The sequence below is a fragment of the Sminthopsis crassicaudata genome, chromosome 1, assembly GCF_048593235.1.
Source record: "Sminthopsis crassicaudata isolate SCR6 chromosome 1, ASM4859323v1, whole genome shotgun sequence".
Classification (NCBI taxonomy): Eukaryota; Metazoa; Chordata; class Mammalia; order Dasyuromorphia; family Dasyuridae; genus Sminthopsis; species Sminthopsis crassicaudata.
In genome coordinates, this window is record NC_133617.1 from 714,014,406 (window position 1) to 714,037,773 (window position 23,368).

The window sequence follows — 23,368 nt, forward strand, 5'->3', positions numbered from 1 at the left end:
GTGGTCCATGGCTCCCAGAGAATTAGATGTGACTGATAACAAAGTGCATGAGCATATAGAACAGGCACTCACTAGAATACTTAATGCCAGTAAAAAGGTATGAAAAAAAGCTACTACAGAGACTGTCCACTGAATTGAGATGTAATACTTTCAATCACTGTTTCAAGTTTAATTTTGAAATTACATGGGCATTTAATCCTCATGTAAACTTGGCTATTTAACAAAGTAGCCAATTACCTCAAATGGAAACACTTCAATCTTTATTTCAACCTGTTGGTTTTCTATTTTATAAGGACAGGTACTTGTGAGGAAATAAATTTATAAACAAAACCCTAAAAACATGGAGTTAGAGAAGCGAAGTAGTTTAGGTTGGACTATACATCATACAGCAGGAATTCTATAGGAATAAACCAAGGCACAAGTAAGTTTAAGTTAGGAAGATTGTATTTACTATGAAAATGTGAAATAAAAGATAGGCACTTCTGTTCAATAATTGGAACAGTCCCATTAAGCAGATTTGAGATTTATACATAAAACTTAATACATAAAAAGTTTCCATCTTTTCTTAAGTTCTAAAAATGGGCCTTTCTTCTAACAGCTTTTTATCAAGGTTGCTGTTTCTTAGTCCCAAAGCTTTCATTTCACATCAGTTTTTTGAGATGCCAAGCCAGAAAGGACCATAAGAGATTATCTAGGTAGACTTCTCCAATCATTTTCAGGTCTTCTTTACATAACTTAGAAGTTCCTCCTTGTCCATCTGGTAGCCACTCTTCTTCCACTGTTCCCGTAATTGCTGTAATATCAAACCAATTTCTTTTCCTGAAGAAATACCTACTTTTCTCACATCATGGCCGCTGACAGGAAATGGAGGGATAGACCACTGTTGCATTTCCTTAAGAAGGTCCACCTCTCCTTGGTATTTGAGTAGTTCACAGATTCGAGAAAGTGTATCAGATTCCCTAGACTAAATCCAAAACAAAGAAAATAAGTTTATACATGGAGTAAAATGAGGATATTTTACTAAGAGGATTCACTGAATGAATCAAATAATTTTAGCACTGGAATAATCCAACACCCCCATCCTATTTACAGATGAAAAAAATACAGGAACAGGAAGGTTAGATGATATTTCTAAGGCCACAAGTTTGATAATGGCTGTAGGGGGAAAGGCTGAAATTAGGGTCTTCTGTCAGCCAAGCATTTTTTTTTCTATTACACCACAACTGTGTGCTTGATGTGAGAACCTTCTAATATGACACCTAAGAGGGAAATGGGAATATGGGCAAAAGTGGTCTCAGAACCCAGGCTTGATTCCTGCCCTCAGCCACTGACACCACCAGAGAGCTTTTGTCTTTCTGAGACCTCGATTTCCCTACTGATGAAAGGAAGAGGCCACATTAGATACTTGTCAAGGCTCCTTTCTGTGATGCTAAGACTGCTGGACTCACTCTTCTATTTTTGAATGGATCTTTCTGCAGTCACAGATTATGGAAAATGGATCACAGAAGAGCTAATTCCCTCCCTTTGTAGAGAAGAAAACTCCAGCTCTATGAACTCAAGTCATTTGCCATGGGTCTCACAGTTGAATGGTGGAGGCAGAATTAACCCTTAGTTCAATGTTCTCTTCACAAACTCCATTTCTAGGGTTTTACTAGGTGTTGTTTTATCACTACTTTGATAAATTGATTCTAAAGTAAATATAGCTAATAGGAAAAGAAAACCCCAACTTTAATCTGAGTTGCTTTTTAGAAAACAGTAAAAGGCAATAACACTTGGATATCAAAAAGAGTTCTCACTCTCACAAGGTAACTGACCACACCACATTCAGGTACTTACATCTAAAACAAAATCTTGATATGGTTTCAATGGTTCTGAACTATCAGCAGCTTTAACTAAATCTTTCCTATATTTCACTATAAACAAGCCAAGATTTTTTTCTTCTTTTGCAATCTTCAATCTCAAATCAAGGTTTTTAACATCATCTTGTACTTTAAATAATGAGGCCAAAAGAGTCATTGGCTTTGAAGAAAGAGTTTCAACATTTTTGCTGACTTTGTTAAATTCCTCTAAACTCGCAACAGCAGGTAAACCTGTAGGAGAGAAAACAGTTGATTTCTGTGTTTTAAAATGAATTGATTAAATGAACAAAAGCATTTACTTTCTTGTCAAAGTAATAAACTAAAAAAAAAAAAAAAAAAGTTGCAAAAGGTAAAATAATTTACAGAAATATTTTGAAGGTCAGCATGGCATAGGTTTCTGACAATAGTACCAAGAAAAGGATAAAAAAAAAAGTTAGGGGATACAGCCCAAATTCACAATGCATTGGAGAAAAAAATTACAGAAAAATTCAAGACATTGCAAAGCTCTTTTAGTTACACTAAAGTACTCCCAGAAACAAAAGCCCATTTCTTAACAGCAATATTCCGGTCAGTGTTATTTTGAGATCTGAAATCGTAACCACTGAAGACTTGAAAGAAGTTCCCAGTGGGCAATGGAGAAGCCTAGAGGGGCTGTGAACAGGCAGCAATGTGAGCCAGATGAGGATATGTCACCAGATTAACAGGATAGTTACAAGGTGAGGTCAAGAAATTATGGACACATACAGCCTGATTGTCCCAATTGTATCCTCAAAAAACGAGGAGAAAATGAGGAAGACCTCATGGACCCTGTTCTTGATTTTATGAGAGAACGTGGACAAGATTTGCAGAGGATGGGGAGGCACAGATGGCATAAGATCTTTACTGCTGGTGGAAGCATCCAACTGACAAGATCAGAGAGCCTAGTGACAATCCATTAGGTTGGTTACCAGTTAATTATCTAAATTGCTTTTTGAAGCATAATTTTTTATCTATTCCCCATATTCCCTATCTATTGCACAGACATTATATGATAGGTTTATGCATAACAGTATTATTTGTGCTTATTTTTCTGAAAGCATATTTTAAAAATTCCTATGAATATCACCAAAACCAGTCTACTAAGATGTGCTTAAAAAATACTTCATTCTGTCCATATCCTAGTATGTCACTTCCAAATCAAAAGTTCAAATTTTTAAATCCGAGATGTTCCCTCTAGAAGTTGCCCATCACTCTCTTGAGATACATCTTTAAACGAACACAGTAATGCAGAAAGAAAACAAGGGTAATTTTATGCCAGGGTGCCATAATGTGTTTTATTTACAATAACCTGACTGATAACAACGAACATGTTGACTTTCTCATTCCAGAAAGATTTTCAGACACCTTCTAGAAACAGCCTATCTTGACTGTTATCTCTTAGTTGACTCAGAATTCATTATATACTCATGTGTATTATCTTTCGTTAACTGCATTTCCATATGCCCACACATTCACCTGGTATCCTTACTCTTATTTACATATCCCCAACAGAGCTTCCTACAGATTAACTTCCCTCCTAAGAACTTAGCAGCCTTCTAGACTAGATCTAGGGACAGCATGGACTCTCTTCCTGACTCACATTACAGAAATGTTGGGAAAAATTACCATCTATTAAGTACTCAATAGATCCATAATCCACTATTTCCTTTCTCTGTTTATTTCCCTATTCTGACCCACTTTTCCCCTCCGAAATTTTTTTCATAATTTTTTCAATAAATATTTTTGGTGTAGAATATTCTTGCAGGCCTATCTGAAAATCTATTTTCAATTATTTCCTTTTATTCAAGTGTTCTTTCTGGAATTTCTGGAATTTTCTTTTCTTCTTTATGGAATAATGAATCTTCAGAATCATAGGATTTAAGTTTCACAAGGCCTTAAAGTTCTAATAATTATTAAAACAGACATTTATACAACTCTTGAGGTTTGCAAAAGTACCTGACAAACTAAATTATTTCAGTTGTTTTTCACAACAACTTTATGGGATATTGCAGATATTATTCCCATTTTACAGATGAAGAAACAGAGATTCAAAGTGATTATGACTTATTTATACACATAGAGCAAGTGGCAAAGCTTGGTTATTTATTAAATCTGGGTCTCTTCTAACTTCAAATTCAATACTTTATATTATAGCTCATTGCCTCGAGGTATTAATCAGACATGACTTTTACTTAAATTTTTAAGTTACATTACAAAACACAAAAGCAGTAAATCATAAAGAGTACTCACCAATATAATGAGCCACATCAAGATCATACATAAGATGAACCAAATGATTTGCATGGTTGCCCACAAGAATTTTTTTCAGTTCTACCCAAATCCTCTCTCCAGAAATTCCAGCCAAGCCTTTTGCATTTTCTTTAATTGCTTCCAAAGTCTTCGAGTCATGGGTACCAGGTCTATCTGCTATTCTTCCATAAAACCTTTAAATAAGAGTTCTCACATGTAGTAAAGATTACCACAAATCACATTCATAACAAATTTTATTTTAATTGTATACTGACACTATGACTTTTATGTTTAAGTGGCAAAGAAAATCAAGTCTCCATAGGAATAAAATGTTTATATTCTAATAAATACACTATAGTTATCTCCTTCTGAAATATATATCGTGTTTAAACTTGTCTTTTGCATCACTGTGATTTTGTGCAGCCTATTCTCAGAAAAAAAAAAATGTGAGGATCAGGTAAAAATTAGGACTCAATATTAAATTGTAAAAAAATTTTAACTATAAAATATATTTAGAAATATTTCAATCTGAAAATTTTTTTCTAAATCTAACATTTTTAATCCGAAAAGATCTAAGACAGAAAAACAAGAGACTTCAGAAGGAATCAGGTTTGAAAGTGACATGATGAGCTTATTATATACTTAAGAAAAACAATCATTAAGTAATAGAAGCTTGCAGTTTCATGTATATGCTTTTCCTGTTTTACAACACATAGGGAAATACTTGTCTTCTTAGTTGTTTGTTCAATCTTTTAAAAATAATCAAATTAAAATGTTTAAAGAATTGAATTGCTTAAATGTTTAAAGCTGGGAAGGGAAGAATGGGAAGTAAAAGCAAGAGAAATAGGCCTTAAAGAGTTACAAATACTAATGACGATATAAAAAACAATTTATTGTTAGGAAAATAAGATATGAGAATATTTTTGGCCAAAAGATTATCTATACCAATGACAAAATTTGAATAAATATGATAGCTAGCAAACCACCATAAATACAAGCCAAATAGTGACTAAGAAAATTGTATACTAGCATTATCTGTGTAATGGTGGGAGCTTATTGGCACTTTTATTATGTTAAATATTTCTCGACTAAATTTTAATTTGGTTCAGGAGATACTTTGGGAGCAGGATGGGCCACATGTTTGCTACCTCTGATACTGATCACTATTAAGCAACTTTTTCAAACCAGAACCAAATTAAATCTAGATTCAAAATAAAGTTAAACAAATAAAACAACCCATCTGTTAAACTTAAAAAAAAAAAAAAAAAAAAAAGATACAATATAGTATTATAGCTAGCTGAGATATTAAAAAGGAAAGCCTGTGTTAACACTTTATTCAATAAAATAAACCTTTGATGAGATTTTTATTGATTTTTTGCATATTTCTTTGAAATCTGATTTTATAAATAGTTAAATTTAGCCAAATGAATAAATTCAAGATGCTTTCTACAACTTTCAAATGCAAACTGCCTTCTGAAGTGATTCAAATAAATGACACCCTGCTCACACATGTAAATGGGATCAAATACTAAAAAACCAAGCCTAGATACTGAATAATACTGTAAATGACAGGAAGTTATTTCCAAGTTTGTAAAATTCTTTGTACTGGATTTGAGATTATTTAAAGTTTTGCAGTTCTGCATAGTGTTTGAATGAGGAACATTAAATCTGAATGCCCGCAGCTTGATGTCTTTGGCCCCAGATAAATGACTCCTCAGAACACATTATTTCTAATTCCAAACAGCTGACTGAGACATCAGGCATCCATATTAAATCCAGTTCTTCAACAATACTTCATGTGGATGATTCATAAATTTGAAAAGAACACTGTATGTAAAAGTCCACAAAGAGAGATTCAGATCCATTGGCAGCTAAGACAAAAATTCAGTATGTGCTGTAACAAAGATGTTTGGAGTTTTTCATGAGTATACTTTGGAATATCAAAATCTTTAAGTCTCAGGTTCCATCCATTTTAACGTTTGTGATAAAGATAGTCAATTCTGACTAAAAATCCAAGCACAGTCTGCCACAGGTTATCATATATTTGCTTTCTCTTAAAACTTGAGATATGACTACTTTAAAATGACAAAGGATATATTACTGGCTCACTTAAATGATCCATAAGGAACAGGAATTTGCATTTGACATTTTAAAGATTGTCAGTTGTCAATATTGGATCCAATTAGTGCAGACACAAAAGAAAAATGTTAGCATTTGATAAGTAGCAAACATTAATGTGCAGTAGGATATGACTGTAACGAAAGACAAGAATTAATTGACAATTTGAGCAACTAGACCCATTATCTTTGAATTTGGTTCCAAGAAGGCTCACAAGTACCTCCAAAAGAACAATTAAAAGCCCAAAGAAGGGCAGTTGTAGTTGTTAGAAAAGTAAAAACAATCCCTCAAATTGGTCTGTCATATGTTCCCTTTACCCAATTCACTAAGAAATCTAAAGCAGTTTTAAAAATAATCTTATTTTTAGAGATGTCTTTTGCTCTTACATTATGTTTACCTTCAACATTCTGAACCCCAATCCTACAACCCTCAGAAACAAAGATTAAAAAAAAGTTCAGCCTATCTTTTTGAAGGTTTGCACTCACAATGCACAAGAACCTTCAAAAAAGCAGGCATATAAGACTGTTTACTTGAAATTTTCAGGACATTTCGCCATTTTTACTGGTAAAGGTAATACATATCATCACATAATAGATTGAACATTTCTCAACCAAACAAAAACAAAAGTTTTATAATATAACTAAGTGGTTCAAATTAACCGAATCAATCATCAAACTTGAGATTTGAAGAGACATCCTAGTTCACTTAATTAGTTCAATTATTTTTAACACAGAAAAATTTCCCCAACTGATCATGCCTTTGAATGAATATTTCCAAGGGCATAAAATTCTGCACAGCAGAAAATATCAATCTATTTTTAAAAAAAAATTAAATCCAATTTTCCTAATTTTTCAACTGCTTATCCTAGTCCTGCTGTCCAGAACTTCAGAAAAATCAAAATCCTTCTTCAAAATACCACAGAAATTCCTTATGCACTTTATCTCTACCTTCTAAGAAATTATGTCAGTTATTTCAAGTTCTTTGCCATACTCCAACTTTATACTGTCTTTTCAAAATATGGGACCTAGAATTGGACAATCACCCCCCAGCATTTTTTTCTACATATTATGTTGCACCCTAAGATTACACCAGCCTTTTTAAAAAGCAATTACACCACAATGCTGATTTATACTGAACCAGCATCCAACCAAAATTGCTGTCTTTTCAACATGAATTTCCACCTAGTTACAATTCACCTATCCTACATTTGTCTTGGTCAATGTTTACTTTTGAAGTCAATAAAGAAATTAATGATTATATCTGAATAGCTTCCTCTTGTCATATTCACCTCATCATTCTAAGTATTCAAGTTTTTTTTTTTAAGTTACTAATTGCTCCCTTTCTATCACTTGCAAATGGGATAAGCAAGCCTTCTTTCATCCAAATCACTGACCCCCCCCAAAAAAAAAAAAACAACAACAATCAAAATAGAGCACAAAAGCATTGAGCTTGTGGCACTTTACTCAAAAAGCCACTGTGTTTCAACAAAGTCTCGATATCCTCTGGCTTTAGTGCTTATATATGTACATCATTCTTTAATCATAGAGGTTAAAAGGATCATAGCTTTAGAGTTATAAAGAAAATTAGACATCATTTAGTCTAACTTCAATGAAAAATGAAGTAGGAATTCTTAAGTGGGTTGCCCAAGGTCATGAAGGGCAGTAAGTCAGTAAGCATTTGAATTTACATTCTGACTGAATCCAGGGCTCTTTCCACTATACCACATTTTCCTAAAGGCTACCATGTAAGACTTTGTCAAATCTCAAGGCCATTCTATAGTTTTCACATCATTTACCAGTCTAGATTATACCAGTCTTTCAAGGCATTTTTTCAATATGGGCCTTCTCTCTACCAATCCAAATCATAGCTCCATCTAACTTAATATATGGTTATTAAGACATCTGAAACTTTCAGGTTCACCAGCTTGTGGCCAATCAAACTAATAAGTCTCTGAACTTAACTGATCAGGTCCTTTGACAACATTCCATCACCAGGTCCCTAATGCTTGAAGTTTTTCAGTTTCATGGTGGTCCAGTAAAATTTACACTCTCCTTGAGAATCCCAGTTCTTTCCATGTCATGCTGACAAAATGGCAAAAGACTTAAATGAAAAAACAATTGAACATCTGTCAAACAAGAAATAAGCTAAGTCTAGTACAGTTTGATGTTATTCTAATGATTACTTCCCAAAGTGCTCACTGACCATCCATTTAGTAATGTGCTTTGGATTTTTCCCAAGGACTAACAAACCTCAACAGTATCAATTAAAACTGCCAATTTCCAGGACATATCTTTTCCCCCACTTTTGAAGATCAAGGTTTCTGCCCATATTCTACTTCCCATAATTACCCAGCAATGGCAGATAACCAATCACATTTGCAAATTTTCACTGCCACAGTCTCCAAGTTATCTTCCTTGTGACATCAGAGTATTGCTGAAAATATCCTATTAAAAAACACCAAAGCAATCACACAACCTTGTTCCACTTGTGGTGACAACCCAGAAGCCATCATGAAATTAAAGCATGATAATGACAAACTTCTTCCAGCCACCAAGTTTTTGACAATTTCCCATATGCCCCCCACAGGTGGGACACCTCAGGTAGATGACCATCTTCCAGGTGAAGAAGATTCAAGGTCAGCTACCACAGTGCTGGAACTATTTAACTTGAAAAGGCTACAAGCCAAGCCTGAAATGGAGGAAAAGACAGTGCATGAATTTTTTTGTTCACAGATGACTATAGTTAATGCATTCTCTGAAATTAAGATGCAACAAAGTCTGGATCTCTCTGATCCTTGTGCTAATTTTGACCTATCAATTAACAGTAAGAAAACCCAAGTTCTCCACCTGCCAGCATCCAGAGGTTAGAGCAAATGAAATTCTGAATGCTGTGGATAAATTCACTTATCTTGGCAGAACATTTGGCAGATAGATGAAGTTGATACATACATTGCCAGGGATAGCTCAGTGTTTGTGTGGGAGAGAAGAGATATTGGACTGCCTACCAGACTGAAGGTCTACAGAGCCTCCTTATTGACCTTCATTGTTGTATGCCTGTAAAACTTGGACACCATACCAAAGACATTCCAGGAAACTCACCTGCTTCCCTCTGAATTATCCTAGGAAGATTCTGAAAGTCACCTGGCAAGATAAGGTATGAGACACCGACGTCCCTTATTGAACTAAATTGCCAAGCATTCAATCTTTACTTTAGAGAATGCAATGCCAAAAGGCTGGCCACACTGTTCAAATCCCAAACATGTAACTTAAAGACTATTTTATGAAGAACTCACATGAGGCAAGTGTTCATATGAAGGTGAGGAAAAAAAAAAAATCAATACAAGAACATTCTCAGGGTCTCTCTGAAGGATTTTGAAATCACCTGTGTGACATGGGAGATCCTGGCACAGGTGTGCCCTCACCAAAGAAGGCACTGTCCTATGAAGTGAAGCAGAACTGCAGCAGCTCAAAAGAAACATGAGATAAACAAAGGTAGAACATCTGTTTTCCAAATGTTCGTGTGGACTACTTGTGCCTGACCTGTGGCAGAGCAGTCCAAGCTCATTCTGGTCTGATCAGCAACAGTGAGACACACAGTCCTCTGACTCCAAACACAGGGATGTAATTTTGGTCCTCTTCAAGAATGAAGGATAACAACAAAACCAACCAATTTAGTAGAGAGATATGACAAACATTTCTAGAAGAATGTTGAGACAATAATTTGATTGAATACACAACTATTTAATACATTTATTTTACCTGAAATATCTCAAAATTCGAAGATAATCCTCTTGAATTCTCTCATTAGGATTTCCAACAAATCTAACCTTCTTATTTTTCAAATCTTCATAGCCATTAAAGTAGTCATAAAGGGTACCATCAAAACCTATTGTGATAAGAGATTTTTCTTAGGACTCTTAACATGATACCATAAAAATAAATTATTTACATCATAAAATTATATGAACTCAAAGTAGTCATATTATTTGGAGATGTTCCACTCAGAAAGAAATCATTAGTATAACACCATTCACCACATGCCATAGAAGGAATAGGGTGAACATTACTTCTTATGTGATGCTATGGTAAATCACTGGTACCATTGAATTCAATCTATTATTTTAAGTCTAATTAAATTGTTTAATATATTTCAAGTTTAAGTTGTTTAATTTATTTTTAAAAATTTTATTTTCTCAATTGCACAAAGATAATTTTTAACAGTATTCCCCAAAAAATTGAGGTCCAAATACTATCTTCCCCTTCCCCCACAAACAGTTACCAATCTGATATAGGTTATACATGTACAATTATGTAAAACATTTAATGAATGTTTTAAGCTGTTTAGTGTAAGTGTTCAATGTATTCCAAGATAATCTACTAAATTTGAGTTCAGCTCCAATTCCTACCTAATCCTGTGCATGATGGTTATTAAGGAATCATTCAATATAGATAATGACTATGATAGGCTCTAACTTTAAAGAGCAAAGAGGTGGGAGTAATGAGGAAAATGAATCACTTTCTTCAATAGACAAACATGCCCAAATTAAAAGTAGTTTTCAATAAAAGTTTGAATATCAAGAAACTCAAAATAGACTTCCTCAAATCTAGTCAAAAAAGTACAAATGATTAATGAGAAATATACATAATTATGGTTAAGTGTAGTTCCTTAAATCTTGTATATATATTGCTTAAAATGAAGTAATCATTAATACTAGTTATAATTATTATCATTATCTATTTTAATGTGGAATTTGATTTTATTGAAAATAGTGTCATAGAAAATTATGGTAATTTTTAAAGATAATTATACTGAATATGAATTCAGATTACTGGGTAATGAGGTCTTAGTAAGAAACATTGCAATTGCCCACCTGAAAGCAGTTTACTCAAATCCAGAAAAATAGCAAGGAAAAAATAAAATTATTCTAATACAATCTTTGTAACTTCCTAGGCATATGATATCAAGTCACTTAACTCGACTGAGCCTTAATTTCTCCATGTATAAAAAGGAGCTCATTTGTTTTTCATTTTTGGAGAATGTCCTGACTGCTAGTAAGAAAAGGGGCCTCTTAGGAGCTACTGACTTTTATTCTTTTACTTAGTGACTTAGAATCCCCAGTCATCTCGGAGGTGATTTTGCCTCTCTTAATATCCTTACTTGGACCTAGTTAGAGGTCTTCTGGGGGATGTCTGTATTTATTAGGTAGCATTCTCTTTTGTAACATGCCATAAAATTAGCTGCAACATAAAAACAAAAGACAAATTTCTGTAAATTCTAATTACTTTGATTCTCGCAAGATTCTTGTAAATAAAGTGCTTTAGATCAAAGTGCTCAAAGTGGCAAGGATTGACAACAAGGACCCTGTGAGCTGTAAAAGGATAATGAGACAATGCTCCACTTGTCCCTCCCTACTACTTGCAAAACTATGTATTAGTAATCTAGAGTTTATGGACTTCAGTTTTGTCTTTTAAATGGACTGAATGAAACCTATGCTTCTTTCTTGCTCTAAATATCTTATTATAAAATAACTGTCAGAACCACAATGCTGTGTGCCTTAAAATGAAAAAGGGACAATTCAGTACTAGCCAAAATGAAAGAAGGACAATTTAAGAGCAGCAGCACCACTAGACACTGTGTGTGTCCACAAGCTTCTCCATACTTTACTCCACAAAGCTCATTTTCCTAAAGTGAATCTTAGGACAAAAGAGTTAGATCTATCTTTAGACAAAGTTAAAGGCACACCTAAACTTTAAAATAAAATTTAAAAATATTATTCAAAGTGTCCACTAAGCTAGACATGTACACATTAAGTTTATATCTTTACTGCTTATACCTAAGATGAAACTTAAGCTTCTCGGTAACTTTTTCTATATGTATTTCTTTACCTATGCCTAACTTTCTGATATTTATACTGGCCTAATAATCTTGTTATTTGAAAACATAGGGAAAGGAGGAGTCCTAACAAATTCTTTTTATGATACAGATATGGTGCTGATACATAAATCAGAAAGGGCCAAAACAGAAAATTATATACCAATTTCCCTAATGAATATTGATGCAAATATCTTAAGTAAAATATTAGCAGATATAATAGTATCTCATCACTACGATAATACACTATGACCAAGGAGTATTTATACCGGGAATGCAAGGCTGATTCAATATCATGAAAACTATCAGCATAATTGACTATGTCAATAACCAACCTAAGAGATATATGATTACATCAGTAGATGCAGAAAAAACATTTCACAAAATACACCTATCCACACTAGAGAACATAGGAATTAATGGAGTTTTCCTTAAAATAATTAAGTAGTATCTATCTAAAACCATTAGTAAGCACTGTATACAATGGGGATAAATTATAAGCATTTTCAATAAGATCAGAGTTGCCCACTGTCACCACTACTATTCAATGTTATAATAGAAATGTTAGTTTTAATATTAAAGAGAAGAAAAACAAATTGAAGGAATTAAGAAGGTAATGAGAAAACAAAAGCATCACTCTCTGCAGATGATTTGATAGTATACTCACAGAATCCTAGAAAACTAATCAGAGAACTACTAGAAACAGTTAACAACTTTAGCAAAGTTGTAGGATATGAAATAAACTTAAATAAATCATTGGCATCTCTATATGTTACCAACAAAGTCCAGCAGTAAGAGATAGAAAGAGACATCCCATTTAAAGTAACTGTAGATAAAATAAAATATTTGGAGTCTACCTGCCAAGACAGAGCCAGGAATTATATGAGCACAATGACAAAACACTTTTCACACAAATAAAGTTAGCTCTAAACAACTGGAAGAATATCAAATATTCATAGGTAGGCCAAGCTAATATAATAAAAATGATAATTCTACCTAAATTAATTTACTTATTCAATGCCATACCAATCAAACTGTCAAGAAATTTCTTTATAAAGCTAGAAAATATAATAACAAAATTCATTTGGAAGAACAAAAGATCAAGAATTTCAAGGGAATTAATGGGAAAAAAATGCAAAGGAAGATGGCCCAGCTGTACCAGACTAACACTGTTTTATAAAGCAGAGAACATCGGAAGCACTTGGTACAGGCTAAGAAACAGAATAGTGGATTAGTGGAATAGATCAGATTCACAAAGTACAATAGCTAATGACTATAGTAATCTAGTGTTTGACAAACCCAGACTCCAGATTCTGGAATAAGAACTCATTGACAAAAATTGCTGAGAAAACTGAAAAATAATATGGCAGAAACTAGGCATTGATCCACGCCTAACACCCCATACTAAGATAAAAATGACATAAAGGGTGATAGTATAAGGAAATTAGGAGAACAAGGGATCATCTTCCTCTCAGATCTGTGGAGATAATTTTTGACCAAAGAAAAACTAGAGAACAATATGAAATGAAAAGTGGATAATTTTGAGTACAATTAAAGTTTCTGTACAAACAAAACAAAAAATAGCCAAGATTAGAAGGGAAGCAGAAAACTAGGAGTGGTGTATGTGTCTGTGGCAGGGGAAGAGGGGGAGAGAAATTTACATCCAGTGTTTCTGATAAAAGCATCATTTCTAAATTATATAGAGAACTGACTCAAATTTATAAGTCACTCATCAATTGATAAATTGTCGAAGGATATGGACAATTTTCAAATGAAGAAATTAAACCCATTTCTAGTCATATGAAAAAAATACTCTAAATCACTAGAGAGAAATGCAAAGTAAGACAACTCTGAAGTGCCATTTAACACCTCTCAGACTGGCTAAGATGACAGGAAAAGATGATAAATGTTGGAGGGAACGTGGGAAAACTGGAGTATCAATACATTGTTGGTGGAGTTATGAACTAATCCGATTATTCTGGAGAGCAATTTGGAACTCAAAAAGTTATCAAACTGTGCATACCCTTTGATCCAGCAGTGTCTCTAGTGGGCCTGCATTCCAAAGAGATCATAAAAAAGGCAAAGTAGTACCCCTTTTTGTGATGGCAAGGAACTGGAAACTGAATGGGATGCTGGAGAATGGCTGAATAAGTTATGCTATATGAATGTCATGAAATATTACTGTTCTATAAGAAATGATCAGCAGAATGATTTCAGACTTAATGAAACTGATGCTAAGTGAGTAGAATTGCTGTACACAGCAACAAGATTATGTGATGATCAACTGTGATAGATTTGGCTGTTTTCAACAATGAAGTGATTTAAGGTAATTTCAAAAGACTTGTGATAGAAAGAGCCATCTACATCCAGAGTGTACCATGTATACTGAATGTTGATCACAGCATAGTATTTTCATCTTATTGTTTGCTTGTTTTTTTTTCCTCTCTTTTGAGCTGATTTTTCATACATAATATGATAAATGTGAAAATGTTTAACTTACATTGGAGTACATGCTGTCTAGAAGAGGGAGAAAGAAAATCTGCAACACAAGTTTTGCTATGATGAATGATGAAAACTATCTTTGCATGTATTTTGAAAAATAAAAGTTATCATTATTAACAATAACCTTGGGCAATCCACTTAACTTCTCATTGCCCCCAGACAACCCTGCAAGTCTGGAAATTGTAGAAACAATGCTGGAACACTTGAATAAATGGAGCTTCCTAGATGACCTAAGGGGGAGACCTCTATTTATATAATTCTAGCAGCATTACCAACAGCTACAGACTAATAACTACTGATTATTGATAACCTAGAAGTACAGACTACAGATTTTCTTACTGTGATTGTTGGGTATTCTGCCTCCACTTATCTATATACATTCCACCTCACCTGACAGACTGGAAGCTCCTGGAGAGCAGAACTGTTTGAAATTCTGTTGTCACTGCCTGACTGTGAGTCTCCTGCATTACCTAAAAACATCGAGTTGATGGTGAGATCTCTGCGCTCAGCGTCTTTCTGCCAGTCAGTTGTGAATTCCACTTCTGCATGCCTTCCATCTGTAATGACATCAATCCTTAGTGTCGTGATCTCAAAATTTTCTTCATGAAGCTGCAACAAATATGAATACAAACAGGAAGCTGAATGTAAAAATATAAAACAAAACAGCTTTTAAATGAAGCAATGACTTTGCTCATACAGCCTTATTATTATTACACTTTTTCTCTAATCTTTTTAGCACGCCTCACCACCACCCTCCATCAGCTGTCTCCATGCCTCTAATTCTCCCCAGGGCTGGAGGCCTTCCCTTCTAAAAATCCCCCTAGTCTCCTTCAAAGCTCAGCTCAACCATCACGCTTGGAAAGGTTTCCTTATCTCCCTGACTGTTATTTCCTCCTTCTTCAAATAACTGTTCAGTCAGGTCAGACTTTTTGTAACCCTGTGGCCCATAGAAGGCCAATACTGTCCATGGGATTTTCCTGACAAGATTTAAGAGTGGTTTGCCATTTTCTTTTCAGGGATTAAGGGGTTACAAAACTAGTAAATGTCTGAAGCTGGATTAAAATTCAGGTCTTTCCACAACATAACATATCCATGCTTTCTGTTAATGTTTGCTTGTATTTTTTTTTTTCTTCTCAGGTTATTTTTATCTTCTTTCTACATCCGATTTTTCCTGTGCAACAAGATAACTGTATAAATATGTAAACATATATTGGATTTAACATATACTTTAACATATTTAACATGTATGGTACTACCTGCCATCTAGGGGAGGGGGTAGAGGGAAGGAGGGGAAAAGTTGGAACAGAAGGTTTTGCAAGAGTCAATGTTGAAAAATTACCCATGCATATGTTTTGTATATAAAAAGCTATAATAAAAAAATAAAAATTAAAAAAAAAAAAATTCAGGTCTTTCTAACACCAAGCCCAGCGCTGTGACCTAGATGCCTCAATTGCCTTTTATTTATTTTATATGATGTATGTACACACCTATGAATGTGTGTATTTCAACTATGTACATGTCTTCTGATAGGATGCAAACTGCATGAGAACAGGGACTATTTATTTGTGCTTAGGTATCCCTCGTACTTAGTAGGCTCCTTTAAAAATACTTGTTGAGTGAGGGGAGGGCAGCTAAACAGCCCAATCAATAGAGCCCTGGAATCAGGAAGACCTGAGTTCTCAGTTACTTACCATTCACTTAACTGTGACTCCGGGCAAGTTAACCCAAATTGCTTCACTGAATAAATAAATACCTGTTGGCTAGGAGATCTATGAGTCCTGAAAATCTGACACATGCCTGCATGCTAAATAAACTCTCTGGTAGAGATTACACATTTTAAAACACAAAACTCAATGCCACAAACATTAATGCTGCCAATTCAATAATTTGTTAACTATTGTGATATCAACAATGAACCTGACACAAAGTGGGTTTATAAAAGATGAACTCATATGATTCCTCACCCATGAGGCTTTCTGGGATGTCCCATCTAATTACTACCTGCTTCTTCCTCTTGGGACTCACCAAGCAAGTTGTTTTATACCTTCTTAGGCTTGTCACTGTAACACAAAGGCAATCCATGCCATCTACTCATTTATCTTATTCCATTCAAATTTATTAAGTATCAAAGACCCTGGGATAATCTGGATCACATAAATCTTCCTCCATCCAAGTGTTTACAAATTGGTTTAGTATTTTAAACTCTAATGAAGCCCAACTTCAAGATGGACAAGCATTTCCCAAATGCTCATGTGCTGGAAGAATGGCTGTTTCAATCTTGGAGAATCTTTTCTGAAATCTTTACAGTTGAAGAAATTTATCACCAAGTGCTCATTCAACTTACTAGTGAAGTGCCTTGGTTAGTTCACTGATGATAGATATTGCCAGGCTTGTACTTAAAGCCTTTCCACCTTGATAAGAGCTCTTCACATCAAAATAAGACACCAGAATGGGACTTAAGTAGGGGAGTTTGTGCAGAATTGAACACAAAATCAGTTTTAAGCAATGAAAAAAAAAATTTCTCATCCTACCTCTAATGGACATTCAATATAGCCAAAAATTTTCCAATGATGACATTGTTAGGATTTCCCCCCCCCCTCTAATTTCCATACAAATATGTCCAAATATCAAAAGCTGGTTCCCTGAAAACACCATAAATGAAAAATTGATACAAATTAGTTCTCATAGTAATGTTACAAATGAGCAATATAATCCCAGATTGAGGAAGGAAAGACTGAGGACATAAGACTCAATTTAAAAAAACCTTGTTCAACTGAACTGAAGCTGGGGGGTGGGGGGGAGGGGGAACCAAAGCCCAACTCAACTGAGGCTAAGCTGGTCTAAACCAGCAATCCTCAAAATGTGGTGTGGAGAATTCTGAGGTCTCTGAAACATTTTCAAAGGTTCTACAAATTCAACACTTGTTTTATTTCTAATATGGGTCAATATCTATAAATATATTCCACTTAAAAACTCTGGACAGATCCAACAATTTTAATAGTATCAAGATGCTGGGAACAAAAGTTTGAGAACCATAGTTCCAAACAAATAATAGATAGCATCATGCTGGGACTCTGACATTTAAATACAAAAGGAGGATAATACTGTTACATACTATCAGTCAGAGCAATGGAAATGGAAAAGGGCAGTATTTCTCTTACAAAGGTTTTCCTGTTTTGAAAACAAAGAAAATATGGTACAGCTATCAATCATAAAAAACTAACCAAATAGTCACTTACTCTGGCAGTAATTGTTCCATGTTTTTCTCCTTTGTTATTGATAAGACGAATTCCAGCAGCCTGGAACATCTCTTTCATTTGAGCTGGAGTAGCAGTGGTAGCAAAGTCCACATCTTGCGGTTTTGTTCCATTTAATAAATCTCGAACAGCTCCTCCTGCTATTCTTAATTCATAATTTTCTTTACTGAATAACTCTAGAAGGAAAACATAAGAAAACTAATTTGTTTTCCTTATAAATAAGTTTCATGACAGCATTCTATTATGGTAAAACCTTATAATGAAATTATGGAGGAAAGTAATTTAAAAATAGTCTAAATTCCAAAATACACATTGATAAGAATGACAATATATTAGCAAGAAAGGTACCAGGAAATAGCAGAAGTAAAACCAAATTATATTTTCAATCAAATAGGTTAATTTTTATCTCTTTTTAAGTTAAAAAACAAAACAAAAAAAAAAAAAAAAAACACTCTTAATGTAAACTTTCAAGGGAACATTTTTCATAAATAGATGGTAACAGGCCATTATTATATCTAAGTTTTCTCTTTTAAATATCAATACAAGGATATTGAAGTTTCATTCCATAAATATAATTTATAGAATTCAAGAATAAAGGAAAAGCATTCAGAAACATGTTCACTGATATTTTTAAGTCTCGGGGAAGAATTTAAGCAACAAAATTTACCTATTCATCTGGTCCTGAAGTGATAACCACTGTTTTTTTGTTTGTTTGTTTGTTTAAAAAACTTTTGTTTTTCTTTCTTTGGATTAATTCATTATAAACTGAGAAACTCAATTTATGTTTTGGAACTTAAAATTCACTTTACTCCAACTATTCTAGAGAGAAATTTGGAACTATGTTCAAAGGCTATTAAACTGTGCATACCCTTTGATTCATCTGTGTCTCTACTAAGCCTATATCCCAAAAGATCATAAAGAAGGGAAAAAGACCCACATGTGCAAAATTATTTGTGGCAGTCCTTTTTTGTAATGGCGAAGAATTGGAAAGTAAGTGGCTGCCCATCAGTTGAGGAATGTTGAATAAGTTATAGTATATGACTGTTATGGAATATTCTTGTTCCATAAGAAATAATCAGCAGGATGATTTCAGAGACTTACATGAATTGATGCTAAGTGAAATCAGGAGAACACTACACAACAACAATAAGACTATGTGATGATTGATTACCTGTGATAGCTTTGGCTCTTTTCAACAGTGTGATAATTCAGGCCAATTCCAATAGACTGTGATGGAAAGAGCCATCTGCATCTAGAGAGAGGGCTTTGGGGACTAAATGTAGATCACAACATAGTATTTTCACTTTTGTTGTTATTTTTGGCTTGCTTTTTTTTTCCTCTCCCTCATTTTTTTCCCCCTTTTGACCTGATCTTTCTTGTGCAGCATGATAAATGTGCACATGTTTAACCTATATTGGATTCCTTGCTATCTAGGAGAGGGCAAAGAGCGAAGGAAAGCAGAAAAATTTGGAATACAGATTTTTGCAAAGATGAATGTGAAAACTATCTTTGCATATATTTTGAAAAACAAAAAGCTACCATTAAATTCACCTTAGTTTTTGAGTAAGATAAAGAATTACTAAGTACAAAAGGGCAAAAGCCAGTATCTCATGCTGAACTTGCTAAAACAAAAGGCAGGTGATATTAAAAGTTACATATCAAATTAATTACAGCAGAGAGTCGACCTACTTCAAGGTAACCTGTTCAGAGATCGGATGTGGTCATGTATAAGTTACTTCAAATAAAAATATAAGGAAACTAATTATTAGAATGTAAGATCTTGAAGGACAGTAGCTATTTTTCACAGTTTTCAACAATGTTCAGAACTTTATAATGGACATTACATATAGTAAATACTTAATAGTTGTTGGAATGGGACAGCGAAAGGAATCTTAATCTGAAGTCTGTTAACTTTAAAAATTCATATAATCATAACTTTTTCAACATAATTCGTTTCCTTTGTAATCATGTGTTTTCTTTTTTCGTTTTATAATATGTTATTTTGAGAAGAAGTTTGTGGACTTTACCAGACTACTAAAGGTACCACAAAAATGGTGAAGAGGTTCTATTTCAGGGCTTTTAAAATGATATCTTCTCATTAACCCCCAAATTTCATAAGAGCATTTTTAGTGGCAGCAAAAATCTGACAACAAAGTAACTGCTCATTAATGGAAAAATGACTGGAAAATGGTCATGTAAGTCTCTGAAATCATCCTGCTGATCATTTCTTATAGAACAAGAATATTCCATAACAGTCATATACTATAACTTATTCAACATTCCTCAACTGATGGGCAGCCACTCACTTTCCAATTCCTCGCCATTACAAAAAAGGACTGCCACAAATAATTTTGCACATGTGGGTCTTTTTCCCTTCTTTATGATCTTTTGGGATATAGGCTTAGTAGAGACACAGATGAATCAAAGGGTATGCACAGTTTAATAGTCTTTGAACATAGTTCCAAATTTCTCTCTAGAATAGTTGGAGTAAGGTGAATTTTTTAAGTTCCAAAACATAAATTGAGTTTCTCAGTTTATAATGAATTAATCCAAAGGAAGATTTAAAAAAAAAAAAAAAAAAAAAAAAAAAAAAAAAAAAAAAAAAACATATCCTGCATTGTAAGAAACGATTAGAAAGAATTTTGTTCAAAATTTGGGTAGAAAAGGGAGAAAGGATCATGGGACCACAGTTAGAGATGGAAGACACCATTCAGACCATCTTGTCTAAGTCTCTCATTTTACAGATGATAAAATCCAAGCCCAAAAGGTGATTTGTCTAAATTCACACAAGCAGTGATTTGAAAATAAAGGTAATAAAAACAACAACAACAAAAAGACAATAAGATCTTTTGAAATACTATTTAAAATTGTGGTATTTCATTCTTAAAAGAAGGTTGGAAAAAGAATAAAGTAAAGAAGGTAAGAACAATTCAACTCAGAGTTCTAGAACTTCTGGTTGGTTCATTTTGTCGCTGAATAAAAAGCCCTAAGAGAGACACTGTATTTACAGCTCACTTTATGACAATCTATCGGACCTTTACAAACCATTGTCAGACCAGTTATAATTCATCTTAAATATGTAACTCACAAAACTTAAAACCATTAAGTTTCATGCTCATTTTCAATCCCCCCCAGGATATGCTAAGTTAGCCATTTAGACCTATCTCTTTACCTGTCAGGTTCTTCAATCCTTCTGTAAAAAGGGACTGAAATTCTGGTGACTCCACTTTCATTGTGAATAGAAACTTCTTCAAAAGGAAGACTCTACTTCGATTGCAGGAGAGCAGCTGTCTATGCCCCAAGAACAGATTCCTCAGCATCTGGAGCAAAGAAATGCCGAGGTGCTAAATCCACGACAGGTTAGGCTGGCAGAGTTTTATCTAGATATACACAACTACTGAATGCTTTAACCAGGAAGGAAAATGGAGGAAAGGACGTCATTATCTTTGCCAAGAATATTCCAAATGGGGTCACAAAGAACTCGACACAACTGAAATATGAGTGAACAGATTGGGGGCAATTTTAAAGCAAAAACATGCTCATTTCCTAGGCTTTCCTTTTACACTTTACTACACTTTTCTTCACTAAGTTAATTCACAGGTTTTGGGCGCAATATCCCTAAAAGCAACACTGACAAAATAAAGGGGACGGTTGGGCGAAGGAAAATCCCCCAGAACGGATGCATCTAAAGGAACGTTAGTTTTGGAAGATTTGCCAAGCACTTCACAAATAACCTCCAACCTCCCTGAAAGAGAGGTGCCCGTTTTACAGAAGAGGAAATCGAGGTAGGCAGCGATTGGGTGACTTTCTCCAGGATCAGAATGCAGCAGTAAAGGCAGAGGGGATCTACTCCTACAGCAGCCAGCATGGGTCAAACTCCGGAGCCGGGACGGGTGCGCATGCGCAGCAAGGCACCTCGCGTGCCCAGAGGTTTGGGGTCTCCTCAGAAATCACTGCTTTCCCCTCCTGACTCTCCGTTACCCTGCAAGGAACGCGTTCTCCGACCTGTCCAGTAGCTGCTCTCCCTCCCGATGAGGACGCGACGGTAATGGCCCGTCCCCAGGACCAGCGCGCTTCCTCAGCTCCTCCTGGGCCGCCAGCTTTCACGAGCAGTTATTTCACCGAGGTGCTCGGGGCCGGCGTGAGGAAGCGCCACCGGGGACTACGCGAGCCCGGCGGGGACTGCGCGAGCTCGGCACGTGCGGCGCGGCTGCTTACCTGGTCAGCAGCAACCAAACTCGTCGCCGCTCGCTGACACACTCACTTCCGGGAGCGCGGACGCTGACGTTTGTGGAAGTAGCGGCGACGTCGTCGTCCTTGACAACAGGCGCGGCGGCCCCACGTGATGAGGAAACTGGCTTTCGGACCAGTCCGATCTCTGCGAACGTGGTCTTTAAGCAGAGTCGGATCCAGCGCTGGGGATGAGGTTCAAATCCACCCGCGGGCCCTTCCCAGCCCCGTGACCGTGGGCGGGACGCTGAAACTCTATTGGCCTGTTTCCTCCACTGTAAAATGGGAGGAAGAAGAATAGCATCCATCTCCCAAAGCTGTGAAGATCAAATGAAAACCTATTTACAAAGAGTTTTGCAAATCTTCAAAAGCTACAAAAATGCAATCAATATTATTTCTAATGCTACCGCACTATCAGGAAGGAACACATGGAGAAGGAAAGACTCGGACTTCTTTAGATAGCTCGTCCACCTCAATGCAGGGGTCCTCAAACTACGCCCGGGCCACATGCGGCCGCTGATGACGTTTGTGAGGCGCGCCGGGGTTATGGCAAATGGGCTTTTGTTGTTACTCCAGTCCGGCCCCCCACAGTCTGAGGGACTGTGAGCTGGCCCCTGTTTAAAAAGGCTGAGGATCACTGACGGGGGTCACTAAATAGTACGTAAGGATCTCTGTGGCTGAATACGGATTAGAAAAACCACATATTAACATTAACTATGTTCCATAGTATTTTAAATTTTTATTTTCCTTGATATTTCTCAATTAATTTTAACCTGATTCAGGCTAACGGCAGGAATTTTGCAGGCCACAAGCTCGTGTTTGATACCTCAATTTTTTTTTTTTTTTTTTTTTTTTTTGCTGAGGCAATTGGGGTTAAGTGATCATATTTGAACTCAGGTCCTCCTGACTTCAGGGCTGGTGCTCTAACCAGTGCGCCCCCTAGCTGCCCCAATACCTCAATCCCTCCTAGAGTTATCATGAGGATAAAATGACAATAATTGTACAGCATTTAGCACAGTGTCTGTCACTTTTTTGTTGTCCCTTGTTGAAGAGGATCATGACATCAGGGAGGTGACAAATATTAACTATTATTATTATTAATCCTTGTAATGAGGAAATAGGGATAAAGACATTAAAGAGCTTGACCAAAATCACAACTGTGGGAATACAATGAATTTTGAACTATTGCTTTAAATTATTTTTTTATTATTTGCCCACTACCTGTGTCCAGTTCTTTCAAAAACGCATTCCAGGGAGTTGATG

General features: G+C 35.2%; 1 protein-coding gene across 4 annotated transcripts; it reads right to left on the reverse strand.

Annotated features, from left to right (window-relative positions):
- Positions 1-426: 426 nt before the first annotated feature.
- On the reverse strand, positions 427-22,221 carry TRNT1 (tRNA nucleotidyl transferase 1). 4 transcript variants are annotated; one of them, XM_074284061.1, is made up of 8 exons: positions 22,094-22,221; positions 21,048-21,195; positions 17,858-18,051; positions 15,089-15,227; positions 10,004-10,130; positions 4,128-4,321; positions 1,837-2,090; positions 427-964 (listed from the first exon to the last, which is right to left on the reverse strand). In XM_074284061.1, the coding sequence occupies exons 2-8, from the start codon at positions 21,193-21,195 to the stop codon at positions 716-718; spliced, it is 1,305 nt and encodes a 434-aa protein (XP_074140162.1). In that variant the 5' UTR covers positions 22,094-22,221; the 3' UTR covers positions 427-715. The 4 variants fall into 4 exon arrangements, with proteins under 4 accessions (XP_074140162.1, XP_074140165.1, XP_074140164.1 ...); XM_074284064.1 differs by having other exon boundaries at positions 21,881-22,139; XM_074284063.1 differs by having other exon boundaries at positions 21,048-21,240; positions 21,881-22,115.
- Between the last annotated feature and the right edge of the window lie 1,147 nt (positions 22,222-23,368).

What these genes read in the sequence shown, in the direction of transcription:
- TRNT1 (XM_074284061.1), bottom strand. Translation starts at nt 21,195, where the DNA reads ATGCTGAGGAATCTGTTCTTGGGGCATAGACAGCTGCTCTCCTGCAAT. An exon ending in CATCAACTCGATGTTTTTAG is followed by an intron (nt 10,131 to 15,088) that starts GTAATGCAGGAG and finishes TTATCACAATAG; the next exon opens with GTTTTGATGGTACCCTTTAT. An exon ending in CGAATTTTGAGATATTTCAG is followed by an intron (nt 4,322 to 10,003) that starts GTAAAATAAATG and finishes TCTTATTTAAAG; the next exon opens with GTTTTATGGAAGAATAGCAG.